Here is a 12531-nt window from a genome sequence, read left to right as displayed (position 1 = left end):
CAAATTATTTTAAAATTATTTTTTTAAAAAAATAATAAGAAACTTGTAAAATTCTTTAATTAAATGAAGGTCATGGCCACTATTAATTGTACTTTGTTAAAATTTCATTAACTCCTTTTTAACAAAAAAGTATCTGTTTATTTATCTCTACTTCAAAACAGTTAAATTAATTATGACGTTAGTAAATCTTGGTTAGAAACAATATATTATTCTCGTTAATATAAATTGTAATAATTGCATATGTTCGTGTGCAATTAGGTTTAGACTATAAAAAAAAGAAAGAGAAGTTAATGACGTTTTGAATGTCACGTGTGTATAAAGTATGGGAAAAATATTTTTAAAAAATATGGGATAACTGTCATATACGATGACTTAATTAATTTTGTATGAAGCGCAGATCTCAAAATAAATGTGATAGTTGACATATTCTCGGAAAATAAGAAAAATCACGATATTTAAAACAATTGTTATAAGCACTATATTGGCATTAAAAAAAATGACTTATTTATTGCAATATATCAGTAAATTGACAATAAAAAAAAATATTTAAAAGCTTTTATTTAAAAAAATATTTTAGCTAAATTTTCTATGTTTTCTATCTAAAATAAGAATTGGACATTGTAAATAATTTTTTAAATATTCCGTTGAAAAAGCATTAATATTTGATAAACTAGATTAAAAAAACCATTGATTTTAATGTTGTTTTAAGACATTCATTCTCTTTTTAATTTTATTATCTTGTAAATTACCCTTATATTGTGATATATTTTTGATAAGTCTTGTATTAAATTCGCCTATATAATGCCGCGATGGTTTTGATATACTATGATAATAATTTTTATGATAGATAACCTAACATTATCATTGATTAATCACATTTTCTTTATAACTAACATCATTGGCAAAAAAAAATATATTGCCCTGCTTTGAATTTATTGCCAATATGAACAAATCAGTGAGAGCATTTGCCAAGAATATATTTAATTAACTATAAATAGGCCTTTCATTTACATTTTACATATATTTTCGCTTTACAAATACAAGTATTTTCTTATTGTTTTTCAAATTAATATTTACGATTGCCAAAAATAATCTAAGGACATTGTGACATACACTTTTTATAATAACCTCGAAATAATATAAAATACAAAACTTAATTTAAAAAAAAAATTGAACATAATAAATATCTTGGTATTAAAAAAAAATAAAAGTGAATTTATAATATTATCTTAAATCTGATCTAATTTTAGTTGTAATTTTCAAAAGAGGTTGGATATCTATATTAGATACAAAAAAAATATATATTATTTTTGAAATGTAATGCTAATTAGAGAACTGCACGGGCTGTCCGTAGCCAGACCCGACCCGACCCGAGCCTCGGGTCGGGTTCGGACATCAAAAAAAAATTTCTCGGGTTCGGGCTCGGGTCGGGTTGAAAAAGCTGTCCGACCCGAAAACGCGACCCGACCCGAAAATATATATAATAATATTAATATCTTAAATAGTTATTATAATTTATAATATTAATTATAAAATCATATTATTTAATATTTATCACATTTTAGGATTAAAATGTCATGTCATTATTAATTATTATTTTATAAACCTAACAACCGGATACCAAACTATTTTATTACTAAATTGTGTTTCTCGTAAATTACAAGATAAGACATATTTTATGTAAGTTTTATTTATTATTTAACTAGCCTATACATTGTCTTTTTTAACATTTGTTTTAACCCTTCACTACAAAGGTAGAAAAAACTCCCTTAACTACAAAGGTGGGGTCTATTTTACCCCAAATTTTGATTAGATATATCTCAAAACATATTAAAAATTGAGATCTAAAATTTTGAGTATATATTTAAAAAATATTGGAGATAATAAATACAAAATCTTAGATTAATATTTACTTCCAAAAAAAAGTTAGACAAATTTTCCTAAAATTACTGAAATAAAATTTTCTTTTTCAGTACTTCCTTTAATTATTTTATTATCACTAAATAAAATTCAAAAAATTCAAATTTTATTAAATCAATGTTGAATAATGATAATTACATAAATTTTATAAAAAAATATCATATATCAAAAAAAATATTAATCATCAAATATGTAAAATTATTAAAAAATAATAGTGTAAATATATATCTTAATATTATTATTGAATATTTTTTTCTTAAGAAACTACAGAGGTGGTAGATACGTTTTTGGACTTCTCTCTATGGGAGGCTGACAATGCGTATTCTGATGCTAGCGCCGAAGTTGACGAGCTAAAAAAATATCTAGATCCGAAATTATGTGTTGATGACGATAATATTTTAAAATGGTGGAAAACAAACCATTATGAGTTTCCAAATTTAAGTATTTTAGCTCTTAAATTCCTGGCTATCCCTGCTTCGTCGGCTAGCAGTGAAAGGGCGTTTTCAGCTGCTGGTAGGGCCTTTGAGGAGAGAAGGACTCGTTTAAAGCCAGATAAACTGGACGCCTCTTTATTTATATATCATAATTATTCACTTTGTGATAATTTTGATAATGATATTGATGAGGTCAATATATAATATAATATGTTCATTATATTTTTTATATATTTATTAACTTTTACATCATATCTATATTCGCATAAATGATGCTTATTATATAATCGTTATAATTTTTAAATTCGCTTGTATTTTAATCGTTTTATAATATTTTTTACAAATTTTAAAAATGCAACTTAATATATATCTTGAATAGATTATGGCCGTCAAATAAACTTTTATTTAAGGTGGCTGAACTGAATAAATACACATAAATTTTTTTTTGGTTTATAATATTAAAACTTAAATTGCAAAATTTTATTCGGGTCGGGCTCGGGTCGGGTCGGATTAAAAAATGTGTGCTCGGGCTCGGGTCGGGCTCGGACAAAAAAAAATTTTAAATTCGGGCTCGGGTCGGGCTCGGGTTGCAAAAAAATTACTTTGCAGTTCTCTAATGCTAATAGTTATCGAAATTTAATGTCAAAATAATTAGTGCAATTGATTTTTTATTTTATTTCATATCAAAAAAATATTCTTTTTCTTATTCATATGATAATTAATAATAATGAAAAATAAATATTTTACACAAAAACAACAACATAAACTATTCAATATAATATTAATTTTAAATTTGGTTTTATTATTTTTAAGAGGTATAATAAATGAATATTTTAATTTTAAAAGAAATGTCTTCCCTCATTAAAGCATTCAGGGGTTGGTATATAGCACCTCAAAAATACTAGAATAGATATAATATTTAAAAAAACGGTTAATTATTCTGAACTAGAATTTTCACTGTTTTTCATTAAATATATCTTGGGAATCTATATTCCGAATCTAATTTATTTTTGAGATTATGCATTCCATGACTAGTTGAGGTTTATTGAAACCACAATAGAGAAAATTTATAAGTTTTATTTTTTAAAATTTTAGTTAGGATAGGTAATTAATTATTATTTTTTTCATTTTTTTTGATAAATAAATTATATTTTTATGAAATGTTTTCGTTTTAATATATAATTTAAAAAAAATTTATATATAGTTAAATTTCCCTATTTTAGAAAACTTTGGCTTAACATTTTATATCTAAGAAGGTTTATAAATTAAAATAAATATACATTTTAAAGAGTTTACCTTAGTTCTATCTTATATCAAAAAATAAATTAATGAATGGGAAATGGATTTCATTTAAAATTGGGGTATTAAACCTACACCAGTGTAAATACTTTATTTTATCCATTAGAGTATTGAAGGGTTAATATTGGCCATTATTATTTATATTGAAAAAATTTAAACGAATTATGAATATCTACTTCATTGACAGGGTCAAATTACATAATATATCTTTTTAGTCATGTTCATAATACACATAACAAAAACAATAATTACTTTATATTTTTATATTTGAAATAATAATAAATTTTCACATGAATAATAAATTTAAAAAATAGACAGAGAATCATAACAAGAAGAGAAAATATTTTAATAGGGAAAATTTGTAAAAAAATTATTAAATAACATCAATTTGTTCAGTGATTATTGGTTAAAATATATGATAGCATAATTACCTGTAAACTTCCAATTTTTAGGGTAAGTTAAATTAGATATTTTTATAGTTTCAGGTGATAAACCAACAATCGTATCACTTTTAACAGTTCTTAGAGTAACTAAAGGAGCTGGGGTAAAACGTCTTAGGGAGTGTTTAAATGGAGTTTGAGGGTCCCATTTCAAATCTCCAACCAGTTTCCTGAAATTTAAATCGCCTTTAAAAATTATCAAAAGAGATTCGGAAAGTTCTTCATATAATTTTGGATCAAGTTCCATCATTGCATCATAATCATTAGGCAATGTCCAATACATATTATCAATGTATATTAGGCTAGGTTTTGAGTTTTTAACTGTTTCTTTTTCAGGTATTGCCAGAAAGTTTCCCATTAATTTTAGAATTTCTTGAGCAAACCATACTCCATAATAATTCATATTATTATCTAATTCTTGGGTCTTATTTGTTTTTGGCAATTGATTCAAAATTTCACTTACATATAAACCATTACATATACAATTACCTTCTTTATTATTATCTGGATACAATAACCATGTCAAAAGACTTTTCAGATCTTTTGCAGTTGCGTCAGACACAAACCAAGGCATATTCTTGCCTCTTATTAGTATTTTGTCTGCAAGATTTGTCTTTAATAAAAAATAAACTAAGACAAGGTCAGTAAATAATTCAAATCCTGAGTTATCAATGATTAAATTGATTATTCTATTATTAGAATGGTTAATAACTTGGTTACCATTCTCATTTAAAATATTATCATTTGTTTCATTCTTTTTTTTGATAAGATATTCAAATATTTGTTGAGAATCATCACATATTATATGTTGATCATATGTTTGCAATTTGTCTAAAAGATTTTCACTAACTTGTAGGACATTCATATTTGATAAAGATAAATCGAATTTATTACCCCATAATGAAATCTGTAAGAATAATTAATTAAATGCTATTAAAAACTATAATACTTTCAAAATTTTATTAAATATTTCTTGCAACTCTATGTTTTCCCATCCTATTTTCTCTAACATGTATATATATTCACATATTATGTATATATTATTAATTGAATTTTTGAAGGATTTATGTTTTGATTCAAAAAATGGATCAAAGTCTTGTAGATATTTACTTATATAAACTAATTAAAATATATAATATTTAGTTACCTTTTATAAAATATTTCATTGATATTCCTGTACATATAAGATTCGACAAATAACCAAGGACTTTCATGCCAATTAATCTTTGAGTTACTATTCAATATTCTTTCAAATTCCACATTCCAAAAGTCGATGTCATTTTTATCGCTTCTAAATTTTTCAATGGCCTTATTATTTCGCAATTGATAGTTTAATTTTAAAAGTGCACCATTTATTTCCTCAATATCCTTTTCAACTTCCTTGAAACAATCATAATAATATTATAATTATAAATTACAATTCCATAACTGGCCCTAAAATCTTTGCTACATCGGTTAAAAAAATCTATAACCTTACCCAAAATAGTGGGTAATCGATATTTTATAGTAACATATGCAAACGATCTGCAACATTAATTGAGATACATATTAATAAAAAAAAAATATTTAATACTCTTCATCTTTAGCAGATAGAGAATCTGGGTAGGTCATAATGAATAATTTATTTTGTTTATTGGATGAATATTGAGTTTACTTAACTAATTTAAATTGCAATAAAATATAATGCGAAAATTCAAATTTGGCTCATTATATATAGTTAATTTTATATCCTCTTAAAAATTTAATTAGTTAAAAGATATAACAAATTTGATATTTAAGACGTCATAGTTAATTATCTATAAAAAATAGAATGATACTAGCTAAGAATTTATAAATTATAACTCTACTATTATGAATAGGTAATATCTTTTTGGGGTTGAATTGAAAATTATTAATTTGTATATCAGAATGAAAACAGATAAAGAAGTTTTTATGTTCTATAGTTCTAAATATGGTCATAGTAAACTTTATTAATATAGATGTCTACATGTACATATACTTTGTTAGCGAATTATTTAATTATTTGTAATATTAAAACCTATACTATTTAAATAATATTGTATTATATATACAATAACCTTTATATTGTATAATAGGATAACCTTTTATATTATAATCGACATTTATCAGAAATAACATATCTTATTTTCCTCCAAATTCAAGTTCGTCTATTAATCTTTTTACTCAAAATATGATATTGACGCAAGTCAAGGTATGCCGTGATAGTTTTTAGTTCATTTATAACTCCGTGTATTTTAGCAGTTTACGAGATAATTGATGTTGATGTAAATATCGTACCCTTCACTGTCCCTATACTGGCATGATGCCAATTTTTATCTGTTTGCCGATAGAAAGATTTCTTATATTTAACTGGTTGAATATATACATATATATATATATAATCTACGAAATTGAAACATTGTTGATAGACATTGGATATGATAGAAAGTTATATATATAATGAAACATACACAATTACAACAATATACATTTCAAATTTTATCATAGCTTCATCTATATTTATAAATAACACTTATTTACTGATTCGCTACGTTAAATAAAGTTTGAGCAAAACCGTTGTCTATAAATAAATTTTCATTTAAATGTCATTATTTATTCTTAACATAAAATATAATCATTTTTTCTTTTTGTAATTTTTGAAAAAAACATTTCAATTATTTTAAAAAAATTTTAACATCTTGAATTAAAAAAAATTTTTTTTGAAATTAAAAAAAACTCAGAGCCAAATTTGAAAACAATATTATAATTATATGGAAAAAATGAATAAGTTACCAAAAATATTTTAATTGGTTTCTATTACTCGTCAAATTGTCCGTTTTTTGGTTTCCTCAAATAATTTCTCCATTCATAAACATTGTTTGCTAACATATACAAAAGGAGAGAAAAAATAATCAAATAAGTTTTAATCTTTTAATCTATAATTTTTTTTAATTAATTGAAGGACATTCATTGTCACTATTAATTGTATTGTTTTTTTTTAAAAATTCACTAACTTCTTTTAACAAAAAATATTTGTTATACATTTTAATTCAAAACATCTTAGCAGCAGGCGCGTACGCAGTGAGGAGTAGGGAGGCAGGTGAACAAACCCCCCCCCCCCCCACTTAAGCCAAATGCAGATGCCGGATATATTTTTCAAAAATATTATTGTTTATATTAATTTATATTTGTTAATATTTATTCCTATCTCATATTATATATATATTATATTACATTTATTATCACATTCATCAACTAACTTATTTTATTAATTAATTTCGATTTTCCGGCGTAATATTATCTTATTATTTTCAAAATCTTAGTGGCGTAATATTTATCTACCATTCTCAAATTTCTAGTCAAATAATAATTATTCTGAAATTGTCCAACAGGGAGAAAGAAATTGCAACCTTGTCCAACGAGATTGAGTGTCTGCCATCAAGCAGTAACAGCTTTTAAGGAGTTAGAAGAGCCAATTATTTGCTATTACTGAAATATCACAATGCCCTGAAAGATATATTTTCTCAGAAGCAATAAAATTATTGGTTTCAATGCCTATTCTAAATTTTATTTCCCATTAGAATATATTATTTAATTATACAACTATTTTAAGTATTACTTTTCAAAAACATGACATTGATTTGATTAAGAAGATGAGAATAGCGGAGAGCATTATATCAGAACTCAAGGAAATTAGGGCTAATGTTGATGAAGAATTTCATATTTTATATGTTATTGTTAGGTCAAAAGCAGAGCTATACGTGTTTAATATTTGTCTCCCTCGACTTACAGCATAGCAAGCTCATAGTTAAAACTTTAATATAGGATCAGTAGAAGAGTATATCTACAGATACATTTATAACCCAAATAAATGAATGGTTTTTAATTCATCATGCAGCACTTACCAATCTGCAAATATTACTTTCATAAAAGCCTTTCCAACCTTTTTCAGATGGTGATTGAAAAAAAATATTTGTTGGATTTTTATCATGAAGAAGTTAAAGTATCTTATGATGCCTTATTAGCTGAATAACTATGTTTTAACTATGGTTGATATAGTCCCAAAAAATGATATGGATGCTCTGCATTATTTCAAACACATTTTAGATGATATTATATATTAGCAACTCTTCCCATTAGTAAACTAACGAGGGAACATTCTCTTTTTTTAAGATGAATAACAAAGCCCTGCAGAGGTACTATTTGCAGGGCACGACCCGGGTTTTTTTTTAAAAAATTTCAGGCCCGGCCCGGCTTTTTTAAAAATAAACTATATTTATTTTTGATTTTTATAGCTGATAATAACGATTTCAAATATAGGCTGTTTTAAAATATACAGCCCGGATATTTTTTTTTAAAAAAAATTCAGGCCCAGCCTGGATGTTTTTTTTTAAAAATTTCGGGTCTGGCCCGGGCATGTTTAAATAAATTAAAATCGGTTCGGCCCGGAGGCTGGGCTTGCAGGTCTCTGAAAAACATACCAAGAAGTACAACTTCTGAAAGTAGATTGAAAGGTTTGGATCTTTTGAATATTCATAGGCATTTGAGACGAGCAAGGATGAGATAATTAAAAAAATTGGCTCATTCTTAACGAAGATTGGATTTCATTGTAAATATATAATATGCAAAATACAATTATTCCTAAGAAATATTTTGTGTATTAATTTATATTTCCAACATTTAAATTTTTTTACTTTATATATAAATTAAAGGCTCAAAAAATTCAAATTTCTATTTTGGGTCATTAATTTAAGTGATTTTTACATATATTTTTTTTATAATACACATTAATTTTAAATGGTATATTAGATATAGTTATTAGTCCCAATAAATTTATGCTTGATATTTAAAAAAAACAATAATATTTCATAAAAAAGTTAATTATCTTATTATCCCCCCCCCCCTTCAGACCAAATTTCTGCGTGCGCGCCTGCTTAGTAGTACTTAAAATTATATTTAAGAGTTTCCCATTTAAAAAATGAAAAATCCCAATCATAAAAGGAAAAGGTCCGATCAAAAAAGGAAAAGTGTCAATCATAAAAGGAAAAGGTTCAATCAAAAAAGGAAAAGGTCCAAACAAAAAAGGAAAAGTGTCAATCAAAAAAGGAAAAAAAGGAAAAAGTCCGATCAAAAAAGGAAAAGTGTCAAACAAAAAAGGAAAAGGTTCAATCAAAAAAGGAAAAGGTCCAATCAAAAAAGGAAAAGTGTCAATCGAAAAAGGAAAATTCCCAAAAGGAAAAGAAAAGTGTCAATCAAAAAAGATAGTTTTACTGAAAGTTTTTATTAATGGTCTGGATGGGTATGACTTGGTCTGGGGGTTGGGGGTGGGGGGGGGGGGGGGGGGTGTAAAAAATATTTTTTTTTGATACCTATATCGATATTTTGTATTGATAAAAATATTTCTAACCCCCCAAGACCTAGACCCGCTTATTTTGGGGGAAAGATTGACCTCTAATTGAATAGATCTTTAGATTAGCTATCGATTGATACCCTATATTAGACATATCTTATTTTATAAGTCCAAAAAAACAACATTGAAAGTAAATGAATAACAATAAAATTAAAAAACGGAAAACGCTTTTTAAAAAAGATTCTTCTATATCATGGTTCAAATGTGATAATGCCGTATATAAAAAATTGAAATTTTAAAGGGATCCCTTTAAATCCCGTGAAGATCCCGGATAGGTGTGATCCCTAAATTATTTTAAAAAATACATAAGAATTATCAAAGATGAGAAGAAAAAAAAATTGAGAAAATATATAGTTATAAAAATAAATTGAGAATAGATACAAATAAAGTAAAGAAATCGCAAAAAGTAACAAATAAAATAAGAAGGAATGATAAAAATTTAAGAAAAATTGAAAATTTATTATTTTTTTAAAAAAAAATTAAAAAAAAATACGATTTTCTTTTATTGAATGGGAATTTTTCTTTTTTGATTGACCCTTTTCCTTTTCTTTTAATTTCCCTTTTTCGATTGACACTTTTTCTTTTTTGATTGGACCTTTTCCTTTTTTGTTTGACACTTTTCCTTTTTTGATTGAACCTTTTACTTTTTTGTTTGACACTTTTCCTTTTTTGATAGGACTTTTTCCTTTCTTTTTGGGAATTTTCCTTTTTTGATTGACACTTTTCCTTTTTTGTTTAGACCTTTTTCTTTTTTGATTGAATCTTTTCCTTTTATGATCGACCCTTTTCCTTTTTTGATTGGGACTTTCCTTTTTTGAATGGGAAACCCTGTAATATAATTTGTAATTGTGTGCAATTATATTTAGACTGAAAAAGAAATTAATGACGTTTGAATATCACATGACTATAAAGTCTGGAAGAATATTTTTAAAATAAAGGATTAGTCATATGATGACTTAATTATATTTATCATAAGAATTATTTATATTTATTCATAAAGAATGCATGGGATATTTTGATAAAAACATGGCTGATTGTGCTGGCATAAACTGGCCTTACAAAAGATAAAATAAAATTATTAGTAATGAATATTAATCTAAAACCTTGTATATCTTTCACTAAAAAAATGCTGTGCCCGGACTTGGATTCGAATATAGGTTAGATACCACAGCAAGTTTCAAGGGGTAAGGATATTCACGTCAGTCAACATTATATAAAATTTCGGGAACACCCAAATTATATTAAATCCTTAAGAGATGGATCTTTAATCCAAATCATCCCCTGGCTTTATATCTACTATATACAATACCACATAGCTAAGAAATTATCAAGGTTATCATCAAAAAACGCATTCGAACCAAGGTGGAAGCTTAAAGTGATTCCTAGATCCATTTCTAATCTGAGCACAGACCCTACCAAGTGGAACAATTTTTTATCTGATATTTTTATTTGGACATTATAAAATATCAATTGCGTTCAACGCTATACATCATTGTTGCTCACCCCTCAGCGTCTACATGAGGAGAGGGAGGGAGGGGGGGGTAGGAACAGTTTGCATTCATTTTTTAATATATTGCTGTAAAAATTAATACTTTTATTACAGACCCACTATGGGAACGAAAGAGCGAAAAGCAAAAAGTTGGGGGATAATTTTTAATATGGAGAAAATAAATACCATGAAAATCCCAACTGTCGCTGATAATTTGAAAACCAGTTTTAGGCGGAGGCAATTAGATATTCAAGTTTATAAACTATTTATAAAATTTTTATAAATATAATTTATATTTCATTTAATCTATTAATATATGTTTAAAATTATTATACAATTATATTATAAAAAAACAAAAAATTATATAATTTCAATAATATTCAATCCGCAAGTTAGCGTATATTGTTTTTCAAAATACTTTTTTAAATATATAGAATTATTATAAATTTTTTATCATTCTAAAATCTAAACTATTAAATAAAGAAATAGCTAGTTTTTATATATATATATAGAAGACTTTAACACTAAAAATAAAAAATCGAAAGCCTATTATTTTGATAGGGACACTTATCAAAAAAGTGAATGTAGAGATATATTTAATACTGCCTTTTTTATTATAGATTTTTCTCAACATAATAGAATGAAATATTTGAAAAACTAAAACAACACTTGCTTTATTGAATGTTTAGGCTAGTGATAAAATATATAGAACAAAATGATATTAAGAATAATTTTAATAAATTATTTTTATTATATATTTAAAAATTTAATATTAAACATTAAAAAATACTTAATATTTACCATATATAACAATCAAAATAATATTTATTAATAGAATTCATTTTATCATATTTTTTTTCGCTCTTTCGTACAGAATTCATAGACCCATTACAATACAATACTGCTGATCATCGACCAAATCTATATATTGCAAACAATCATAGACTATTTTCCAACTTTTTAAATGTAATTTAAAGGTTTAGATATTTTCAGCAAGCACATAATGTTATAATTTATGCATATTGTAAATGAAGGAGTTTTTAATTGAAATAAGTATCTAAAAAAGTATCCTTTATATTCACAAAATTTTGATAGTTGGTAGTAGAGATAAAATAATTTAAGTTATTCTTTTTAAATTTTCTGAAAAAATTTAGAAGGGTACGCATATGTTTTTGAGGGGGTTTTCACCCAGTGAAAATCCCTGCTCATCCTTACCAGTACATGGGCTGTCAGATTTGTGTTTCCGTTCTACGTGCTACATACACAATATATAAACTTGAAATAATTAAACAGAATTTCAGACCCTTTTGAATTTTAAAACATTTGGATTGGGGGAGGGGGTGAGGGGGGGTCATAATATTATTTAAAATAAAAACTAGCAAACATGTACTAGTGTTGATAAAGGACCTGATTTTCAAAAATGATCAACCCAATATTTCAGCCAAAAATATTACTCAAGCCTGGAAATTTTTCTCAATGGTGGAAAAGATTGGACATCTATTAATGAATTCTCGAGGCCTGCAATTATATTAATTTAGC

The 12531-nt window shown here is 25.5% G+C and overlaps 1 protein-coding gene across 1 annotated transcript; it reads right to left on the bottom strand.

Annotated features, from left to right (window-relative positions):
• Nucleotides 1-3901: 3901 nt before the first annotated feature.
• LOC135927804 (damage-control phosphatase ARMT1-like) lies at nucleotides 3902-5820 on the bottom strand. Its single transcript, XM_065463996.1, has 5 exons — nucleotides 5667-5820; nucleotides 5512-5617; nucleotides 5241-5473; nucleotides 5043-5202; nucleotides 3902-5000 (listed from the first exon to the last, which is right to left on the bottom strand). Exons 1-5 carry the CDS (start codon nucleotides 5702-5704, stop codon nucleotides 4053-4055), a joined length of 1485 nt encoding a protein of 494 aa, XP_065320068.1. The 5' UTR covers nucleotides 5705-5820; the 3' UTR covers nucleotides 3902-4052.
• Nucleotides 5821-12531: the final 6711 nt, after the last annotated feature.

The sequence above is a fragment of the Gordionus sp. m RMFG-2023 genome, chromosome 4, assembly GCF_954871325.1.
Source record: "Gordionus sp. m RMFG-2023 chromosome 4, tfGorSpeb1-WG-v2, whole genome shotgun sequence".
NCBI classification, from domain to species: Eukaryota; Metazoa; Nematomorpha; class Gordioida; order Chordodea; family Parachordodidae; genus Gordionus; species Gordionus sp. m RMFG-2023.
Note: the sequence above shows the minus strand (reverse complement) of the source record. Positions and strands in the feature narration are given on the sequence as shown.